Source organism: Terrapene carolina, unplaced genomic scaffold, assembly GCF_002925995.2.
Source record: "Terrapene carolina triunguis isolate 2854851 unplaced genomic scaffold, T_m_triunguis-2.0 Scaffold391, whole genome shotgun sequence".
In the NCBI taxonomy this organism is placed as follows: Eukaryota; Metazoa; Chordata; order Testudines; family Emydidae; genus Terrapene; species Terrapene triunguis.
In genome coordinates this window covers 786,374-808,953 of record NW_020664742.1, presented here as the reverse complement: position 1 = coordinate 808,953, position 22,580 = coordinate 786,374, and the positions used below count along the sequence as shown (strand labels likewise).

General features: G+C 50.9%; 1 protein-coding gene across 2 annotated transcripts in view; it reads right to left on the bottom strand.

The window, feature by feature from the left end:
• The window catches only part of KMO (kynurenine 3-monooxygenase), a 42,803-nt gene that overhangs the window by 14,354 nt on the left and 5,869 nt on the right, over positions 1–22,580 (bottom strand). The window contains exons 1-8 of one of the 2 annotated variants that reach the window (XM_024201227.3): positions 22,308–22,384; positions 18,677–18,774; positions 17,535–17,624; positions 16,642–16,690; positions 12,804–12,891; positions 11,207–11,372; positions 9,451–9,522; positions 7,658–7,779 (exon numbers count right to left, since the gene is read on the bottom strand). In XM_024201227.3, coding sequence (XP_024056995.2) covers positions 7,658–7,779; positions 9,451–9,522; positions 11,207–11,372; positions 12,804–12,891; positions 16,642–16,690; positions 17,535–17,624; positions 18,677–18,688 — 599 coding nt within the window. In that variant the 5' untranslated portion in view covers positions 18,689–18,774; positions 22,308–22,384. Of the gene's footprint in view, positions 1–7,657; positions 7,780–9,450; positions 9,523–11,206; positions 11,373–12,803; positions 12,892–16,641; positions 16,691–17,534; positions 17,625–18,676; positions 18,775–22,307; positions 22,385–22,580 lie in introns of those variants that run through there. The other variant, XM_024201228.3, reaches the window with a different exon arrangement.

Genomic DNA, 22,580 nt, shown 5'->3' with positions numbered 1-22,580 from the left:
ACCTGCTTGAGAAGCTGGTGCCTGGAGCCGGCCCTGTTGAGATGGGGCAGTACTGACGGTGTGGGTGTACCATGGATTTATATAGAGGCAATATGATATTTTCTGTTTTATTATCTAACCTTTTCCTAATGATTCCCAAGATTCTGTTCGCTTTTTTGACTGCTGCTGCACATTGAGTGGATTTTTTCAGATAACTATTAACAATGACTCCAAGATCGCTTTCTTGAATGGTAACAGCTAATTTAGAACCCATCATTTTATATGTATAGCTGGGATTATGTTTTCCAATGTGCATTACTTTGCATTTATCAACATTGAATTTCATCTGCCATTTTCTTGCCCAGACACCCAGTTTTGTGAGATCCCTTTGTAACTCTTCACAGTCAGCACTGGACGTAACTATCCTAAGTAGTTTTGTATCATCTGCAAATTTTGCCACCTCACTGTTTACCCCTTTTTCCAGATCATTTATGAATACATTGAACAGAACTGGTCCCAGTACAGACCCTGGGGGACACAACTATTTACATCTCTCCATTCTGAAAACTGACCATTTATTCCTACCCTTTGTTTCCTATCTTTTAACCAGTTACCAATCCATGAGAGAACTTTCCCTGTTATCCCATGACCGCTTACTTTGCTTAAGAACCTTTGGTGAGGGATCTTATCAAAGGCTTTTTGAAAATCTAAGTACACTATATCCACTGGATCACTCTTGTCCACATGCTTGTTGACCCCCTCAAAGTAGTCTAGTAGACTAGTGAGGCATGATTTCCCTTTACGAATACCATGTTGAACTCTTCCCCAACAAATCATGTTCATAGAATCATAGAAGGTTAGGGTTGGAAGAGACCTCAGGAGGTATCTACTTCAACCCCTTGCTCAAAACAGGACCAACCCCAACTAAATCATCCAAGCCAGGGCTTTATGAAGCCGGGCCTTAAAAACCTCCCTAGGGAGCACATTCCAGTGCTTCACCACCCTCCTAGTGAAATAGTGTTTCCTAATATCCAACCTAGACCTCCCCCACTGCAACTTGAGACCATTGCTCCTTGTTCTGTCATCTGTCACCACTGAGAACAGCCGAGGTCCATCCTCTTTGGAACCCCGCTTCAGGTAGTTGAAGGCTGCTATCAAATCCCCCCTCATTCTTCTCTTCTGCAGACTAAATAAGCCCAGTTCCCTCAGCCAATCCTCATACGTCATGTGCCCCAGTCCCCTAATCATTTTCGTTGCCCTCCGCTGGACTCTCTCCAATTTGTCCACATCCCTTCTGTAGTGGGGGGCCCAAAACCGGATGTAATACTCCAGATGTGGCCTCATCAGTGATGAATAGAGGGGAATAATCACTTCCCTCGATCTGCTGGCAATACTCCTACTAATGAAGGCCAATGTGCCATTAGCCCTCTTGGCAACAAAGGCACACTGCTGACTCATATCCAGCTTCTCGTCCACTGTGAAGAATTCATTTAGTTTCTCCGCAATGGCCTTGTCTTCCTGGAGTGCTCCTTTAGCACCTCGATTGTCCAATGGCCCCACTGGTTGTTTAGCAGGCCTCCTGCTTCTGATGTACTTTAAAAAATTTTTGCAATTATGTTTTGAGTCTTTGGCTAGCTGCTCTTCAAATTCTTTTTTGGCCTTCCTAATGATATTTTACACTTTATTTGCCAGAGTTTTTGCTCCTTTCTATTTTCTTCGCTAGGATTTAACTTCCACTTTTTAAAGGACGCCTTTTTGCCTCTCACTGCTTCTTTTACTTTCTTCTTTAGCCACAGTGGCACTTTTTTGATTCTCTTACTATGAGTTTGGTGGGAGAGCACCTGTTTTCCCCAGCTCGTGAGTCGCTAGCAGAAATAGGCCCCACCCTGAAGCCTGCATTTAGGCACCAAACTCTGTGAGGGAAGCGGGGCTTTGCACACACCTCTCTGGTTGGCATCTCCCATTGGCTTGCTGAGGCAGCGCCCGCCTAGCGTGCGGCCTTCTATGGATGGCCCCCCCCCCGGCGCCTGTCTCTCCCTATTTGTCGTGTAGGACCCTGGGCGCCTCGCTTGGGCTGTGGGAATTGCAGGGCATTCCTAGGGTTTCCGAGGCCCCTGGAAGTGAGGCGTGGTGACACTGAGCACTGCAGTGCCAACTCCCTTTGAGGATCCAGGCCTAGATACTCATGGCTGGGGCCCAGCTCCTGGACGCTTGGGACTGTGCCAGAGTCTCAGCTTCCATAAAAAAGTACGTTCCCAGGCCTCCGGGGGCTGTGAAGTGACTCACGTGTAAGGGATGCAGCAGCATCTGCCTGAGCCTGCAACAACAGCGCTGAGAGGGCAGAAGCTGCCCCATTGAACTTGATGGGCCTTCGCACCAGGACTCACTGCTCTGGCACCCTTGTCACCAGCGCAGCTGACAACTCTGTAGTGCAGAAGAAGGAGGGTGCGCTGGGCCAAACCCCCCCAGCCAAGCAAACACACCCGCTGCGGCTGAGGTAAGTCCTGAGGGGGCCCTGCTACCCCCAAGCGGAGGGGAGCAGGGAGCCTGCGCCAGTACCCGAAATATGCCATCGCAGGTTGGCTCATGGGCCCTCCGGCACTGGGAGATCTGCCCAACACAGGAGCGGGAGAGGGACATTGCCAGCGGGGAAGGATGGTCCAGTGGTTAGGGTATCACCCTGGTATCTGGGAGATCCAGCTACAATACACTGCTCCGCCACAGGCTTTCTGTGTGACTTTGGGCAAGTCACTCAGTTTCTCTGTGCCTCAGTTTCCCACCTGTCAAAGAGGAGCTGTGAGGATAAGCACATTAAAGATGGTGAAACACGCAGATACTGTGGTGAGGGGGGCCTGCGATAGGCGTATACACCACCTGGGTCCTGAGAGCTAATGGGAGCGTCAGCCCTCAGCTAAGCTAGCCCTTGGCACCTAGAGGGGTGTTAAGTAGGTCAGTCAGCAGGGCCATCTGGGAAGGAGACTGACTTCCACACAAGGCCGGAAAGAGCTCCTGGAGGGAAACACCTTGGAGGGAGGCGGCTGGGCAGGCCTGCCTCTGAGGGGATGGCTACATGACACGTGCTGTGGTGCAGACGCTCGCTACAGCCATGGGAGGGGTGTTCTGTTGCTGTGGTAAATCCCCTCCCGTGAGAGGCAGGCGCTAGGCTGATTCTCTGCCAACCCAGCGGTGTCTGCTCTGAGTTACCTCTTCGGGGGGTAGGTTTCCCGAGGGACGGAGCTAGGTCAGCCACATTTTAGGTGTAGGCCAGGCCTGCAAAGGAGCAGAGTATCTGGGCAGGACTGATGAGGCTCCAGCCCAGGAAGGGCCAAAGGGTTGAGGTTTGGGATGTGTTGGAGGACTGTGAATCATGGCCTGGAAGGAGGGGTGCAGTCCCAAAGCTCAGGGAGCCTGAGAAGAGTACAGGGACACAATGGGCCTGGGAAGGGCTGCTGACGGGGTCTGGTAGGAAGAGGCCCAGGGAAATAGCAGGGGGTGGGTCTGAAGAGACAGACAGTGCCTACTCAGTGCAGGGTTCCTAGGCTGGAACCCCGAGGGGAAGGGGCACCTGGGTTCCTCTACCAGCCACCAGGGAAGGTGGCATGAAAATCCCCCTGATACAAGGGGATAGGAACTTTTAAAAGCCCCGGGACGAGAAGGTGTTTGTGGCCTGGCTCCGGGCCCTGCGGTTCTAAAACCTGATGTGAGGGGGTTGGACTTTCTGTTACCCTGAACAGATGGGGTGGAAATAAAACATGACCTGGCTGGACAGCCAAGTCACGAGGAGGGGCAGACCACTGCAGGGTCAGAGCAACCATCGGCCAAGGTGCTAGAGAGGAAAGAGATGCTACCCCATGCTCAGCCACAAGGGGGTGCCCCAGCCAGGAGTCAACTCTTCCACAGGGCCAGGTAGGCACAATGAGGACATAAGGAGCCAGTTCTGAATCTGCAGGAGAGAATCTGGCCTGGTTACGGGTCCCCTGATTCTTATGACACACCTGCCCCAGCAGGTTGCTCTAGATTGCACCAGCTGACGGGACCCAATGGGCAGTTGGAACCCATAACGCCCTTTCTGCTCCGGGCTGAGTGGAGTGGATGGTGCAGAGGGCAAGTTGGGCATCCCTTATGCTGTGCGGACTCTCGGCTGCCTTTTGGCCCCCACTGTCTTTCCCACAGGGCCCCTGCCTCATTCAGTGCTCAGGGCAGACTCGGCTCAGGAAATGAGGCAGCAATTCAATGCTTTGTTTTATTCTTGTTCTTCAGGGTGTTGTTTCTGCCTCGTTCCCAGTACACTAGTGCCCCCGGCTCTGAATACAGAAATATTCATTCCCTCATTCTCTGAGGAGCTTTTCTGTGCCACTTGTCACCACCTGAGTGCCTCCCCACCACTGCGGGAGAAAAACGAGTGGCCAATGTGGAAAATGTTCTCTGCTGAAGTAACTCACTCTCCCACTAAAAACAACAAGGAGTCTTTAAGGTGCCACCGGACTCCTTGTTGTTTTTTTGTGGATACAGACTAAGGCCTGGTCTACACTAGGACTTTAATTCGGATTTAGCTGCCTTAATCCGAATTAACCCTTCACCCGTCCACACTACAGAGCCAGTTAATTCGAATTAAAAGGCCCTTTAAATCGATTTCTGTACTCCACCTCGACGAACGGAGTAGAGCCTAAATCGATTTTGTTAATTCGAATTAGGGTTAGTGTGGACGCACACCACCGAATTACTGTGTTTAAGTTAATGGGGTAGCGTGGCCGCACACCACCGAATTAATGTGGTTTAAAACCGAATTAAGGTGCTTAGTGTGGCCGCGCACAATCGAATTTATACAACCTGTTTCCCAAATTCGAATTATCTAAATTCGGATTAATCCTGTAGTGTAGACATACCCTAACACGGCTACCCCCTGATACTTCACTCTCCCACTAGTCTCCAGGGAAGGCAGTTGTGTAATGCTGGAGACTGGTCTGTAGGTGGCAGCAAAGATGCTCACATCACACTGACTTCTCTGGAACTCAGGGCCTGGTTAGGGGATATTGGAGTCAGCGACAGGTTTCACATATCTCATTGTTCTGCTAGCAAAAGGGCCATGTCAGGACCAGCCCAGCGGTATTTAAAAATGACACATTGATAATCAGCCCCCTGGACGTCAAACTAGCCACCGAGCGAAAGGGGAGCATGCAGTTAGTGGCCACCGGTGACAAGGTTGGTTTCCCAGCATCACGCAGAAATTCTGTGGCAGCGGCAGGGATGGAAGCCAGTTGTCTTAACCATAAAACTGTCCCTTCTCCTCTGGCAATCCCTGACTTATTCACTACGCATCTTCCAACTTCTGCAACAAATGAGACAGGGTCCTACAGACACCAGCCTCCTTCACTGCACAACCCTGATTCAGTCCTGAGCAGGTCCATCCTTGGGCACTGAACGAAGCAAAGGTCTTGTTGCAAAACACTATGTGATTATGTAATAATGACTGTGTTGTAATGCACATGCACAAGGGGGATGAATTAAGGTGGCTCAGCAACCTTAATTCTGGCATTTCCTACCTTCGGAGAGCTTGACTTTGCAACGTTCTTTGGACATGGGTGGGGTTTTCTATGTAATTGTGACAGAGTTGGTATGTCCATACGAATTGTGTTCTCCGCTTGGTATTGTGTGCTGAACATGTCTGAACTTGCCCAAGGCAGCCTATTGAATGGCATTCCAGAGAGCCGCGCTGCCCAGAAAAGGAGTTTCACAGAAAAGTCACTAAGACAACAATCTGGGGTTATCAGCTTGACTGGCTCAACTACTGGCTCACCCCCATGGGTCGATGAGCTTTTCTACACGGATGGGGCAAATCTAACTGGGGAGGGGGCTGGAACCTTCCCGCTGAGCACATGGTTAAAAAGCGACAGACTGTTTAAGAGTGGGGTGCTGCCAACCATCACCACCTGGAAGCAGGAGACACAGGGGAGGAGGAACTCTGCCTAGCCTGGAATATGGAGAAATCCTCGGACTCACAGGAGGGGTGAGATCAGTCTGGAGTACCTCAGAACTTTTATTTTCTGAAGACCTGTAACTCATTAGTGCTTATGAGTAAAATGACTGTGGTTAAGACAGTCCTTGGCTAAGCCCTGTTCCTTGCTTTCCTGCCATAGAATATCAGGGTTGGAAGGGACCTCAGGAGGTCATCTAGTCCAACCCCCTGCTCAAAGCAGGACCAACACCAACTAAATTATCCCAGCCAGGGCTTTGTCAAGCCTGACCTTAAAAACCTCTAAGGAAGGAGATTCCACCACCTCCCTAGGTAACCCATTCCAGTGCTTCACCCCCCTCCTAGTGAAATAGTGTTTCCTAATATCCAACCTAAACCTCCCCCACTGCAACTTGAATCATTACTCCTTGTTCTGTCATCTGGTACCACTGAGAACAGTCTAGATCCATCCTCTGTGGAACCCCCTTTCAGGTAGTTGAAAGCAGCTATCAAATCCTCCCTCACTCTTCTCTTCTGCAGACTAAATAAGCCCAGTTCCCTCAGCCTCTCCTCGTAAGTCATGTGCTCCAGCCCCCTAATCATTTTTGTTGCCCTCCGCTGGACTCTTTCCAATTTTTCCCACATCCTTCTTATAGTGTGGGGCCCAAAACTGGAGACAGTACTCCAGATGAGGCCTCACCAATGTCGAATAGAGGGGAACGATCACGTCCCTTGATCTGCTGGCAATGCCCCTACTTATACAGCCCAAAATGCCGTTCGCCTTCTTGGCAACAAGGACTATGTTGTCCCTGAAGGGGTTAAGCTAGAAGCCAGAGTGACCACAGGTAGATGGCGCTCTGGGGGGCTCAGGAGGTCTGAGGCACTGGTTCCAGAGTCTGGAAACCAGAGTCCCATGTCTCAAGGATGGGCTCAGAAAAAAGATCAGAGCCTGGGATTGTATATTATGGACCCAGAGCTGGAAATGGGGACTAGACTCTGCCCAGATCCAGCTACCTGGGAAGCACATGGGACCTTGTAGCTGGGTCTGCTTGCTACAGACTGATGGCCCTACACTGCAGTAATGGGCCAGGCTGGGACAGTGACAGTCTAGGTTTTCAGTAAACAAAAATGGACAAAGCAGACATTCAGTCATGTGCAGCCAAATGGCCCTCACGTGTGTGGTCACCCAGGGCCTTCAGATCCAGAGCTCCAAACCCTACCATTCAGCTAAAGCATTAACTGTTAGCAGTAGGAGGCTGGTATCCCCAAAGTTTTCCAGTCACCAGAAGGGCATGTGATACACACCTGGCCAGTAGATTACGTAACTGGGAGACTGGAGTTGAATGCTGGGAATCAGAACTCCTGGTTTCTGTTTCTGGCTCTGGGAATGGAGTGTGGTCTAATGACTACAGACAACACAGCTTATCACCTGGTGAAGGGCAGCCTGACCTTCCTACTCGTTATGCCCATTGGAAGTACAAATCAGTCTTCAGTCTCTTCTCCTACCCATCCGTTCTGCAATATATCTGGTGTCTAGAGAAATACAGAGATCCACTCCCAAAGAACCTGTAGTGTCCTGCATTTGTCACATGAGGCAGAGTCCCCGCTGATTCGCACTAGAGCATGAAATCACCAGCCCTAGGTGAACACTCGAGTGCTCGACACATCCCTGTTGCTTTACGGCAGTGCGCTAATTAACAAAGAAACACCAGAAATAATACTTACGCTCCTATGAGGGGAATTGAATCTGGGAAGTAGGTTTGGAAGAAATCCAGCACTTGATCGCCTGTCGTGAGCCGTTCAAACTCCTCGAAGGGCATGAAGAGCGTGCACGTGAACGACTTATCCTGTGGGTTCAAAGGGATATTCAAAGAGATGCTGAGAGGGTGGAGATGAGCCCTGCACGCTTGGAGATGCAGCACAGAGCTCAGCCGGGGACCTCAGCGAGGGAGGCAAACAGCTCAGCTTGGGAAGGGGGGTGAGGACTGCAACAGCTGCCCCATTTCCCCTCTTGCTGTTGTCATTGATTGTTTGTATCTTCATAGTGCCCACAACGGTCTCGGCATGTGCCAAGCATCGAGGAGAGGCCTGTCCCCGAGCGCACGCAAGCCGCAGACAGGGAGCAAAGGTGGGAGAAGGCGCTAGAGCACAGATGGGTCATGGCCATGACTTGGTAGGGCAGGTGGTGGCGGGTATTGCTTCTACGTATGTGCTTGGCTGTATTTCTATTGCAGTGGGAAACCCAGTGGGGGTTGGTTGGCTGGTTGGGAGGCACTTGTGGTTGCAGGGGAGTTGGGGGGAGCAGAGAATGGGAGAAGTGGGAAAGGAGGAAGTGGAGCTCAGTGCAGGGATCAGGTGGTGAGGCTGGCAGGAGGAGGATGCTGTCCTGTGAAGCAGGACAGGGGAGGCCTGTAAGGGAGGGGGATATTGGAAAGGCCCAGTTTGCTCGCCAAGTCCTCTGCCAGGAGGATGGGCTGGCTCTGGCTTGCGCCTGCCAAAGTCAGTGACCAAACTGCCATTGCTTTTAAAGGAACAGGAGCAGGCCCTTTGCCTTTGTCTGAACCTGCATTATGGAGCATTCTCTTCGCCCATGTGCCAGGGCTGGAATCCCCAGCAGACCCAGCTGTCTAAAGAACATTTATCCTTGCACCAGGTGTACAAATGCAAAGTGCTGCTTGGACTTGGCTGTCTGCCCATGTGCATTCATGGCCATAGCTTTTCAGGGCAGGAGGGAGTGCTCTAACCTACTGAATGCAGCTCACTGGAGGGCAGCTTGGACCTCGTCTCTGTTCTCCTTACCTTGGAGTAAAGGAACTGAACCTAGTACCGTGTTCCATAATACGCCTTCTCCAGCCATGCACAGGTGGGCCCATGGCCAGTCTCAGCCTCACGTTCTGGGACCAGGCACCATGGCCAAGGTCACCAGAAGGGTTGGTGTGAGGGTGCCGCACAGCCAGGGGAACTCTGACAGTGTGGGCATTTGCCATCAGGAGTTTCTAAAGAGGAGTTGGGTTAAAGTGCTGATGAGCTGCAGGGAGGATCTGAGCTGTATCTGCACGGGCTAGGTGTGTCCTGCCAGCCTCTGTGGGGCTGCCGTTTCCACCTCCACCTGTTCCTCCCCCACTCACGCATTGCTACACCACTTGCTAGCAGTGTGTTATCCCCTGCAGACAGGCCCAGCTTTGTGTCAATTTGGAGTCAGGCCCTTTCACACAGGGTCTGCACTTTCCTGGTCTGTTCCACAGAGGGTCAGATTGTGGCTGGCCTTTACGTGGGAGTGGTGCACAACTGGGAAAGGGCACGAGAGACCTCTCCCCACCCCATCATGGCCCCCGTCAGCAGCAGAGCACGGATTCAGGCTGTGGGCCTCCCTGGGTTAAAGAGTGCACCCCGCTCACCATGGCAGTGCTAGGGTCTGCGTGTCTCCCCAAGCCCCCTCCCAGTCCCAGAGCTTCTGCAGGAGCCAGGCCTGGAGCCGTCCCTGTGCCCCGAAAGGATTGGCAATGGTGGGTTCTTACCAGGTTAGGCAGCGCTATCATCATGAAGGTGTTCCTGGGCCAGATGTGAAGGTAATTCTCTTCCATGGCAAACTGAAAGGAAGGGACTGGTCAGTGTCTCGTTAGCAAGCCTGTTACCCACAGATCACCCCTGCAGAGAGGCAGGCAGGGCAGAAGGACACTGCACCATTTACAGGTGGTAAAAGCCTTAGCAAGCTGGGTCGTTTCCCTGTCATCCCCACCCCACTCACTCCTGCCTCTTCCTTAGGGTTGCCAACTTTCTAATTGCACAAAACCGAACACCCTACCCCCGCCCCCTGCCCCGAGGCCTCTCCCCTGCCCCTTCTCGAGGTCCCGCCCCTGCTCACTACATTCCCCTTCCCTCGGTGGCTCGCTCTCCCCCACCCTCACTCACTTTCACTGGGGCTGGGACAGGGGGTTGGGGTGTGGGAGGGGGTGAGGGCTCTAACTGGGGGTGCAGGCTCTGGGCTGGGGATGAAGGATTTGGGGTGCAGGAGGAGGCTTCAGGCTGGGGGGTGGAGCCAAGGGATTCGGAAGGTGGGAAGGGGCTGCGGATTGAGGCAGGGGGTTGGGCAGTGGGAGGGAGTACAGGCTCTGGGCTGGGGGTGCGGGCTCTGGGGTGGGATTGGGGATGTGGGGTTTGGGATGCAGGAGAAGGCTCCAGGCTGGGGGTGGGGCCAAGGGATTCAAAGTGTGGGGGGGCTGCAGGTTGAGACTGGGGTGCAGGAGGGGATGCAGGCTCTGGGGTGGGGCCGGGAATGAATGGTTTGGGATGCAGGAGGGGGCTCTGGGTTTGGGGGGGCTCAGGGCTGGGGTAAGGGGTTGGGGCACGGGTTTACCTCGGGCAGCTCCCGGTCAGTGGTGCAGTGGGGCTAAGGCAGGCTCCCTGCCTGTCCTGGCACTACGCTGCTCCCCAGAAGCAGTCAGCAGTAGCTCCGGCTCCTAAGCGAGGGAGGCGGCGGCAGGAGGCTTCGTGTGCTGCTCTCGCCTGCAGGCACTGCCCCCCCCCAGCTCCCATTGGCCATGGTTCCCGGCCAGTGCGAGTGCAGAGCCGGTGCTCAGGGTGGGGGCAGCGCAGCACCGCCGACAGGACTTTTAACGGCCTGGTTGGCAGTGCTGATCGGAGCCACCAGGGTCCCTTTTCGACTGTCGAAAACTGGATGCCTGGCAACCCTACTCTTCCTCCATTTGCAATCATTAGTGCCCCGCCCTAGTGGTGTCCTAGACTGGCTGCTGACATCACCACCTACTGGCTTCCCGGAGCCAGGGCAGCACTTTCTTCCTTTTTCCTTCAGCACCAGAGACTGACTGCAGGAGCCCTCCCCCAGAAGGAAAGGAGCTGTCAGTTCAGTGAAAGCTGCGTCTAATTCCAAGCACTGGTGGGAGAGGAGGGCGTGCAGAAGGGCCTCTGTGGGTCCTAAGGTCTCCCCCCAGGGATGCTCAGGTATTGAGCAGAGCCCAAATACTCACTGTTTGCAAGTCCTGTGCTAACAAGCAATTGCCTTATGCTACCACCTGTTTTAAAGCCGAGATTCACTGGTTCTACCAGCTCTTACGGATCCTGTGATAATCTTGAAAACAGGAACATTGCAGTGATGTCTGAGTCTGCAGGGACCCTGAAATAATAGCTCTGAGAGGTGGGACCAGCCCCATCCCTCCTCGAGAGCCAACATTCTTAAAAGGGATTTCTAGAAGGGTCGCTGGACCAGGGACCAGGGCGTTACAGCAGAGCGCAGGATGGAGGGTGGCTACTTACATCCCCATCCTTGGGTGGGATGGTCAACTCCATGTACCCATGAGGAATGTACACATGGCTGTAGTTAAAGCATGTTTGCCGCATGAACTGCTTTCTGACTGTAGAAAAGGCTCCATCGCATCCCACTATGAGGTCACAAGTGACTTCCATGGGTCTTTGGTCAGGTCTGAAAAACAAGAGAAATCATTAGAATGAGGCAGCAGGACTTTGGTCTGGACCAGTGAACACCCACAGCACCAGCGGCCAGGGTGGATGGGCCGTTTGTACTCTGATGAAGAGGTGTCGAAGGACTCTTCTGGACTCCATTTTTTGGTACTGTTTTTAGCCTCTAGGTGTATGAAGAGACTGTCTGGTCAATGCAGATTTTATAGAGTTCAAGGCCAGATGAGGCCATTGAGTCTGACCCCCTGCCTATCACAGGCTGTTACATTTCACCCCGATACCTGTGCTGAGCTCGGTGACTTGAGTTAGACCAAAGCATTTCAGGCATCAGAGACTAAACTGTTGTGCGCCACAGGCAGTGAGCAGGAGAGAGCAAGGTGCAGGGCCACCCGGGGGGTCAGGGGGGGGCAAGTGGGGCAATTTGTCCCAGGCCCCGGGCCCCGCAGGGGCCGCGCGAGCCCTGGCTGAGAATCCCTTTCCTCACCCGGCGGCGGTCCGGGTCTTCGGCGGCACTTCGGCGGTGGGTCCTTCAGTGCTGCCGAAGACACTGAGCAACTGAAGGACCAGCCGCTGCCGCCGCCGCAGACTCGGAACGCCGCCCGGTGAGTACAAGTGCTCCCCCCGCTTTGCCCCAGGCCCCCTGAATCCTCTGGGCGGCCTGGCAAGGTGCCACCTGCACCCGAGGCCCTGCAATGGAGAAGGTGAGACATGCCCAGGTGATCCCCGCAGGCAGCCTATGCCCCATGCTGCGGAGGAAGGTGCGGAACCCCAGGTCCCGGCCGTCAGTTAATAAGCTCTGGGGGTGGAGTAAAGACTTAGTCTGTAGGTTATTAAAGTTGGTGTTTGTGAACTAGCCGCCACAGCTTTTGTAAAAGGCTTCTGTTTACAGGGTGTCCTAGCGCTGACAGCAGCCGCCAGCGTTTCAGGGCCGTGCTGGGTTTGATATCGTATGTCACGCCCAGCTAGAACAGTGTGTATTTGAATACCCAGACAGACACCTTTGCACAATGGCCACTAAGGTCCCCTCCCAGGAGGACACACACATCATAAATCTGGCAGACTGGTTCAATGCTGATGATGCCGGGGTGTGATCCAAACCTGCCGGGTCACAGAAACCAAGTTATCACCTTAACTTGGGGGAGACTGTCTAGCCAGGACATGGACGGAAAACTAAAGGTGGCAAGACAAGCATGTTGGTTACTTGCAGAAACAAATAAATCCACGTGTCTGGCTTATTGCGGATGAAGTTGCTTTGGCGCTTTTCAACTCTTCATGAAAACTGCTGCAATGTCGGAGTCTTCACAAACCTGACATCAAGGGTCAGTTCAGAAATAACAAACTGGTTGTGAACAGACTTGCCCAGTTGATTGTTTGGAGTAATTATTAGGCAAAAGCTCTATGAAGAGAGCACTCTCAGGGATGGGGCCTGCTTTACCCTTGTAAGGTTAATAGCCCTGATTCAACGTGGCAGCGGAGCAGCTTGTGTCCAAAGTACAACGTAGCATTGGGGTACTTCTCAGCAGCTGTGAAAAGAAAAGAAGTTTCAGTGTAATGGATTGTGCTAGCCCAGAGAGTGCCGCTGAAGTATGGAGCCTTTTATCTCTTTGATCAAATTAGATTCCTTCTAGTGGGGGGGGAGAGGGAGAGTTTATGGTTAAAACTTGTGAAAAGTATTTACTAAGTGCAATACATCCTGGCAAAGTATTCTTGTTCCCCGAGACAATCTTCAGATACTGCCATGACTCCTGTCCCTGCGCTATAGGAATCATCACAGAGACAGGGCCTGTGTGACCCCCCAGCAGCCAATGGGAGATATGTGCATGCATCTGAGGGCAGAATGTGGCCACCCAGCTGTATGGCTGACACGTAACCACTTTGTAACATGCTGCAAGTACTGACTTTTTTCCTAGTAATGTTAAATCACTCCATGTTGCATTCCAAACTCAGTGTTCAGTTCAACTCAGTAGAATGCAAATACACTGAAGAGATGGGTTATTTAGCTTTCCTGTCAACTTTCTCCTTATTTATACACAAAGCAGATCATTAGGAACAGTTCAGATTATCTCACCCAATCTTCAACATCCCCCACCATCAAAATCCCCTGTGATATCAGCTGTTTTTCAATGAATGTCTAATCTGTTGGCTCAGTTTCCATGTGCGTCAGGATGCTGTCTCAGAGCTAGTGCTTTGGAAATCAGTCCTTAAAACAAATTTACATATCAGGGCCACAGAACTTTGTTTTAAATGCTGCTGCTAGTTTCTCCCTTAAAATGTGTTCTAGGTGCCAGACCAGAACACGGGGCGTTTGGAGTCCTAAAGCCGACTTCCACAATGGCCACGGATTGGGAGTGAGAGCCTGGCCACAGAATTCAGGGCCAAATTTTCAGAAGGGCCTGCTAATTCTGGCACCCGGTTAGAGACAATTAGGCAACCCCAAAATGAGGCACCCCAAAGTTTGTAACAACTTTTGTAACATTGGCCCTTACTCTCTCTAGTCCAAGTTTATTCCTCTGTCAAACGAGCACACTATTTTCCTACCATAGAGGTGTGTTGGGGGGAGGGGGGTTAATGTTTGTAAAATGCCTTTCTACTTTCAGATAGAAAACACTCTAGATAAGTTTTAAGTATTCTTCAAGACATGTCTTCAAAAGCTACATGTTAGTCTGTAGTTGTAGACTCTGATAGTGGCTTCTGACTATCGTCAAGAGACCCAGAACCCTTGGAGAACCAGAGCAGCATTTTGGAAACTTAACCCACTTAAAACTTAGATCAACCTAGCTTCGTAGCTCAGGGGTGTGAAAATTTCACCCCCCTGAGTGCCCTAGTTAAGCCAACCTCACCCGCCACCCCCACCCCGCCCCTGCGTAGACATGGCTAGGTCGACAGAACAATGTAGGTATTGACCTAGCGACCGCTGCTTGGGGAGCTGGATTGCCTACATTGATGGGAAAACGATGCAGGAAGCATCTATACTACATCTCTACAGCACCACAGCCTTTAAATTAGGGCTGTCAATTAATTGCAATTAATCGCCATTTTAATCGCACTGTTAAACAATAGAATACCAATTGAAATGTATTAAATATTTTTGGATGTTTTTTCTACATTTTCAAATATATGGATTTCAGTTACAACACAGAACACACAGTGTACCGTGCTCACTTTTATTGGGCCATGTATGGGTTAAGTAGAGACCTGGGAAGCTGCGAATGTGCGGACATGGCATGAGGGGACAAAGGCATAAGAAGGCTGGAGTTCTTTGTTTAATAAATAAGTTGCCATAATTCGCCCTTCCCTGTTGCTAGTAAGAATTGATAAGTGTTGCAGCTGCATAAGAAATGTGGGGATCTAAAGGATACCTTTTGGGTAAAGCCGTGGTATCTCCTCCTCCCTTCCTTTCCCAGCGACATAACCAAGCCCTGGCTTATGGCCCCTTCCTCCCTCCCCTGAGAATTGCTGACCAGGGAGATTTGTGGCAACAAATTATTGCAAAGAAATGTATTTTCAAGGTAAAATGCCTGTGTAATGTGTGTAATGCTGTGCACAATAGATAGGGTGGGTTTACTAACAAAATGGGTGTTTTATTACTTAATAAGGGTTTTGGGGTGTTGTAACAAATGTAGGTGTGTACATACTAACAAACAAAAAGAATGTGCTGTAACTAATTCGGTGCTTACTGGACAATTGGGTCCAGGGGAACAAGTATCGCAGTAAAGAAGCCTGTACTCATATCCGCCTCCGGGTCAACCTGCTCCTTCTTCTAACTTCATATTATTATTTTAATTACAAATATTTACATTGTAAAAATAACAAACAAAAGACGTATTTTTCATTTCACCTCATACAAATGCTGTAATGCAATCTCTTTATCGTTAAAGTGCAACTTACAAATGTAGATTTTTTTTGTTATATAACTGAACTCAAAAACAAAACAATATAAAGCTTTAGAGTCTACAAGTCCAGATGTTCGCATAGCACTGTTGTAGCTGGAGACACAAGATATTTACATGCCAGATGCACTAAAGATTCATATGTCCCTTCATGCTTCAACCACCATTCCAGAGGACATGCGTCCATGCTGATGACGCTCGTTAAAAAAATAATATGTTAATTAAATTTGTGACTGAACACCTTGGGGGAGAATTGTATGTCTCCTGCTGTTTTACCCGCATTCTGCCATATATTTCATGTTACTGCAGTCTTGGATGATGACCCAGCATATGTTGTTCATTTTAAGAACACTCTCACTGCAGATTTGACAAAAGGCAAAGAAGGTACCAATGTGAGATTTCTAAAGATAGCTACAACACTCGAACCAAAGTTTAAGACTCTGAAGTGCCTTCCAAAATCTGAGAGGGACGAGGTGTAGAGCATGCTTTCAGAAGTCTTAAAAGAACAACACTCTGATGCGAAAACTACAAAACCCGAACCACCAAAAAGGAAAATCAACCTTCTGCTGGTGGCATCTGACTCAGCTGATGAAAATGAACATGTGTCGGGCCTCACTGCCTTGGATCTTTATCGTGCAGAATCCATCATCAGCATGGACGCGTGTCCTCTGGAATGGTGGTTGAAGCATGAAGGGACATATGAATCTTTAGTGCATGTGGCATGTAAATATCTTGCGACGCCAGCTATAACAGTGCTATGCGAACACCTGTTCTCACTTTTAGGTGACATTGTAAACAAGAAGCCATCAGCATTATCTCCCGTAAATGTAAACAAACTTGTTTGTCTTAGCAATTGGCTGAACAAGAAGCAGGACTGAGTGGACTTGTAGGCTCTAAAGTTGTACATCGTTTTGTTTTTGAAAGCAGTTATTTTTTGTACATAATTCTACATTTCTAAGTTCAACTTTCATGATAGAGAGATTGCACTACAGTAGTTGAATTAGGTGGACTGAAAAATACTATTTCTTTTGTTTTTTTACAGTGCGAATATTTGTAATAAAAATAAATATAAAGTGAGCACTGTACACTTTGTATTCTGTGTTGTAGTTTTTGAAATAATATTTAATTTTGTAATTGTTGTAATATTTGAAAATGTAGAAAACATCCAAAATATTTAAATAAATGGTATTCTATTATTGTTTAACAGCGTGATTAATTGCGCTATTGATCATAATTAATATTTTTAATTGCACGATTAATCACGATTAATTTTTTTAATCACTTGACAGCCCTACTTTAAATCCTTGATCCAACCCTAGATTCCCTTAGGTAGGACAAAGTGAAAACGGGCTAGGAGCACTCAAAAAAGGCCAGGACACTTACCCGTTAGCAGCTCTTGGTTTAAATTTGCTCTGTCCACAGAGAGAATGTACTGCAGGAAAACAGTTTTAGGAAGTGAATATTTCTGAAGCACTTTTTGCACAAAATATTAGGAGAATGACATGATAGGCAGCAGTCCTGCAAACACTGACATGGGTCCTTACCTGTAAGCACATGAGCTATCTCGCTGACGACGAGACAAGGCTCTGAACCTTCTCCAGTTTTAGGATGTGAGCCCCCGAACTGTACACAGTTGTCCAGCAGTGCTCTCTTTGCTATGGGGGGAAGTGGAGGGGGCAGCAGGGCTGGGGGAAGGGAATGCTGGGTGAGGCAGGGAGACTGCATGTGGGGAACGCAGGGAGAAAGAATGTGGTGGAGCAGAAAGACTGGGTGTCAGGGCTGGTAGCTGAGAGGAGATGGGAATGGGATGGGCCCACCGGGGGGATCGCAAGGCATAGGAAATGGAAGCCATGTTTACACAGTTGGATTGTGAGAATCAAACCATGGGGACAGTTTTTGTGAGGACCCAGAGAAGTTAAAATATTTGTTTTATGGTTGCAAAAAATGTTACAATGTCCCTTGGCCACAAGATATATTTTGCACTATAGGCAAAACAGCCAAAATATGTACTTTGTTCCATCATTATGGTGCCGAAGGTGTACAGTCCCTTCCCCGAGAGCTCAGAGCCCACCCCCAGCAAGACAGGGTGCAATGGAAAATGCAGAGAGGGGGATAAGGAAGGTTTTATGCATAATTACTGTTCACTCACTCTCCAGGGCATCCTTTCATCCACACAGGCTGGATGCGATCCCTGACCATTACACAGTGCTGTAACACCTGTCCAGTGAACGTAAACAAAGGTCCCTCCCCCCAGGGCAGCTGTGGAAGGAAAATACCTGGCTCTTTGTTCCATAGGGGATGGAATATGTGTTTCCTGAGGGCGTGTGTATCCTCCTGGCCCGCATGGGGATGCCTTTGGCCACAATCTGAAATCAAAAGGGAAGAGACCTCCATTACCTTCAGCTCCGATACCGAGGCTGAGGGGCCAGTGTGTGACTCCCTGAAGCCCATTAAGTCCAGTAGGACCTAGGCCCAGCGAGTCAGGGATCCCTAATCTGGCCCTGGCAATGTGTGATGTGATGTGCTACGCTATAAAACTGCTGCATCTCACTGAGACAATTAGCTGCCGGCTCCTTCTAATAAAAATCCCAGGCAAGTTGGTTTGGCTAGAAAAGGTCTGTAAAGCCCCCAGTGCCTGTGTGGGAATCCGAGCCAAGGGGCTGCACTGGGATACAAGCTGTGCATGATCTGGGCTTTAGTCTCCCCTCGGATCTGAAGCGGCACAAGCCTGAGCAGCTGCAGCTAGACCCCTCTCAGGCGGGGCAGGGCGTGCACTCAAGCGGGCTGTGCGAAGCTCATGGCATGCTGCGGGCCTGAGCCAAAGCCCAGTGAGGTCTGTGGAAAGGCTCTGATTTCCATGGCCTTTGCAGCAGGCCCTGGGCTGAGGATATATGGGAAAATTCAGCTCTATCCCTGGCTGTCTGGGGGCCTAGACCTGAAAATCAGCCCCACGGTTCTGCTCCCTGGCACCAATGCCCCCACCTGGCTTACTACGGATGATGCTTCCACTGACATCATACTTGCCCTCCCCCAGTCCTTACTCCTCCTAGGGCTCTGGGCTGCTGTGAAGAGCAAGTGCTCTCTCTCTAGGTCCCCTGGCCCGACAGCAGAGTGCCAGCTGCATGGCCTCAGCACACGCCTGCTCCTGGGGAAACGGGACCTCGCCCTGCCAGGGTCCGGGGCCCTGCAGCAGAGGAGCGCCAGGCGCCTGGCATGCAGGAGACGTGGTGATGATCTCAGGAGGCCGTGCCAGTGAACAGCTTTGGGGTATTCACGTCTCCCGGGTAACGTTAGGGAGAAGCTTGTCCCTAGGGCTTCGAGCTGCTCCCAGCCAGACAGCAACCGAAATGAAAGCTGTGCTTGACAAAAGGTCATCAGGCATTCGCTTAACAATACTCGAGGGAGGCAGTGAGGCTACCTGCTCTTCCATCCCAATGGCCTTGAGGGCCTGGCGTCCTCTGTGAGACAGTGCCAAGTTGATGCTCCTGCCGCGAGCAGCTCTGGCGACGCGGCAATCTGAAAGGAAACAGCAGCTGCAGTTTGTCCCTTGTGCGGCCCTGGCTTGTGCGCCGAGGAAAGGCTGTGCACGGGGCATACGGCTGGCCAGGCAGGAGCCTCAGCAAAGCCTTACGCTAGCCTCCGATGAGACCAGGAGTTTATTCACACACAGCTTCACCAGACTGAGGTTCCTGCAGCAGCACGAACACTTCCCGCCAGTGGCAGCTCCAACGCCATCCCGCAGACATGCGCATGGGACCTGAGGTGGCTACGCCATGGCAGGAGACTGGCCTCAACCACGCTTTCTGCCTCCCAGCCCAGTGGCACCTTCCCCCACCCTTCCCCAGGGAGACTCTGGCACACTCCTCGCTTCCTGGAGGGCAAGTACATAGCCTACTAAGGACCTGACCTTGCCCCCTTGACGCCAGCTGAGCAGGACCTTACCCCAGGACTAGCCCCATGAAACCCATGGAGTTACTCTCAGGACAAAGGGACACTGGGCATGAGTAAGGCAGCAGACGCAGACTCCAGGGGCCTGGTCCCAGGCAATGGAAAGACTCCTCATCACTTCAATGAGCTTCGGATCAAGCCCTTAAAGCATGCACGTTTCACACTGCTGTGTGAGGTGAGCCCAATCCTGCAGCCCATGCTTGGCCCAGGTCCCAATGGCTCCAGACGGAGGTTGATTGAGTGGAGCTGGTCAGTAGAGGCCTGTTTTTACAGTGAACTATCCTCTTGATTCTCCCACTGAGGAACCAGAGTACCCCCCACCACCCCAGTCTGTGACCTTGGCTCTCTGAGGGTGGCAGTTCAGTGATGCTGGAGGGCCAAAGAGGGTGCGACAAAGATTTGGGGTTGGCTTTGCTTCACGCGTGTAGCTGTTACTTCAAGTCAGTGACATTGCTTGCTTGTTTTTCTTGTGTGTGCTGGTGCCTGAGCGAGGTACCAAAAGGTGCTCCCAGACTGCAGCACCAGCCCAGCACACCCCGGAGTGAGTCAATTCAGCCATTGCTTTGAATCTATTTGAACTGTTAATTTTTGACAGCTGCACTGTTAGTGGTAAACCACCTTTTTGTGTGTTGTCGGCTCTTACAGAAGCGGATGGACGCTCCCTCCACAGCTGTGGCTGGAGCTGAGTAACGTGGAAACATGCAACCCTGGATGTAAAAACCAAGTTCTCTTTTATGCTGCATTCAGTATGTCCATTTCCTCTGCAATTCAGCTTATGCCAGCAGAGCTGAGAGCAGCCAATGAGCATCTTGCTGCTCCCAGCCCTGTGGGAACGGGCGGCTGCTCTCCTGCACCTAGCTCAGGGAGATGGGCAGAGTTGTGGAGAGTGGGCTCTGAGGCCTGCCTAGGGCAGAAGCCATGCTGAAAGGGACCCCACAGGGAGCTGGAGACGAGCCAGTCAAGGCAGCATTTGGAAAGAGTCCATTGGAAGAGCTTAGGAGGGGACAGGTGGGCAGGACAATAGATAGACAGGGACACTAGACTGTGATTGAATGCTGAGGGGAAGGAGCCACTGGCCGCGGCCCAGCTGTGCAGCAAAAAGAAACAGTATTACAGAGCAGGGCCACCCAGAGGATTCAGGGGGCCTGGGGCAAAGCAATTTCAGGGGCCCCTTCTATAAAAAAGTTGCAACACTATAGAATAGTATATTCTCGTAGGGGCCCCTGCGGTGCCCGGGGCAAATTGCCCCACTCCCTCCCCCCCGCCGGGCGGCCCTGTTACAGAGGCTCGGTTAGCTGTTTGTAAGGGTGGCTGATCAGCATGGATAAAGCAAGGGGAACCAAACCAAACCAGATTCACTTCCTCTTTGGTTGAATGCACACTGGGGGAATCTCTGTCTCAGAGTTTTCAGCGAAGCATACCGAGAGCTCTTCCCGCCATCAGCGCTTGGCTCCACCAGCTGAATTATGCAGACTGGGATGGCTAGCCAGATCACTGTGCAGAACAGCTCAGGGCTGAGAGTGGAAGTCCTTTCAAAGTCTTTTACCAAAGAGGTACAGCTCTGTGCACAGTCTTTGTGCTGCATAGGAATGGGTTTGGCACCCCCAGCATCCTAATCCTCTGTCAGTGATGTTCTCAAGCAGTCTGGGAACAGAGGGGCAATTGGGGGCCCCATCAGTGGTAGGGCCCATCAGGTGGTTCTGTATTTTTACCAACCCATTGGCACCTTGGCCTCGTAGCTGGGCACTTAGTTTCCAGCATGTCCTATGACAGCAAAAGCTTGGGGAGGCAAACCAGCTTTACTAACTCCCCTGGACGGACGAGCCTCTGATCTTTGCCTGGATTAGGTGCTGGTTAAACCTTTGTGGTGTCTTCAGTATTCACCCCCAGACTGAAGCATGCCTGGCTGAATGTGTGTCTGGAGCACCTTACACGACTATTATGGTTTCAGGTGAGCTGGAGACCGAATGCTAACATATGCTTGGTGTCACTTTTGTGCAAGTTGCGGTTACCCAGCACAATGGCGGTTCCCCCACTGTGACAGAGTCCGTACATTAGTTCCTCCTGGGAAGTTGGCACCATTCCACCTACAGGTCTGCAGAGCATTAGGTTTGAGCTAGGGACAGCAGGAGCAAGGGCTGTGCAAGCTTCCCCAGGTAACTGCCAAGCTGCCTCGCCCTGACTTGCGGCAAGTCTTGTCCACCGTGAGCACAGAAGTGGTTCTGGAACATGCACAACGTTAACTTGGGGTATGTCTACACTACGGGATTAATCCGAATTTAGATAATTCGAATTTGGGAAACAGGTTGTATAAATTTGATTGTGCGCGGCCACACTAAGCACATTAATTCGGTTTTTAACCACATTAATTCGGTGGTGTGTGTCCACACTACCCCATTAATTTAACCACATTAATTCGGTGGTGTGCGGCCACACTAACCCTAATTCGAATTAACAAAATCGATTTTGGCGCTACTCCGCTCGTCGAGGTGGAGTACAGAAATCGATTTTAAGTGCCCTTTAATTTGAATTAACTGGCTCTGTAGTGTGGACGGGTGAAGGGTTAATTCGGATTAACGCTGCTAAATCCGAATTAAAGTCGTAGTGTAGACCAGGCCTTGGACAAGGAGGAGACAAACCTAGGGTGCTTTTGCAACCTAAGGGTGTAATCCTGCAAACATTCAGTACTGGGGTGGTGCTGTGAGTAGCTCCATTGGAGCCTGAAACTGCCCTGGTAAGACGATTTATGCTCAGTAGCAAGCTTCGTGAAGACGTATGACTATTCAGCTGACCTGGACTCTTTGTTTTAAAGGAGAAGCAGAACTGCATCAGCAGCATGTAATGGAGTCCCATCAGACGTGATTTTTAAGTCAACTTCTAGTTCCTGGTACAGGAGAACCCAAGCCAATAAATATCACACATGTTTATTTTTTCAGTCTATTCTGAATACCTTTAGCACTATGTACGATTATAGGTGTCCATTAGCAAAAGGTATGGTGTAACTATACTCCACTTTCCTACGCCTGGTCTACATTGGGTGGGTGGGGGGGAGGAAAACGAGAATAGTGTAGCTGAAGTCGACGTATCTTAGGTCGACTTACCTCACAGCGCAGGGTTGACTGCCGCCGCTCCTCCGTCAACTCCGCTTCCGCCTCTCGCCGTGGTGGAGTACAGGAGCCGATGGCAGAGCGATCGGGGATTGATCACTACCCACCGATCCGGCAGGTAGTGTAGACGTACCCTTAGTTTTGCTTAATGGCTTTTAAGTAACCAGTAATCTTTGCAATTTTTTGGAAATGAACCAAGGTAGTGCATGTGTTTGCCTCTGGGGGAAGAGGGGTCCTCTTCCTCAGCAAGAATATACCTGGGGTGCT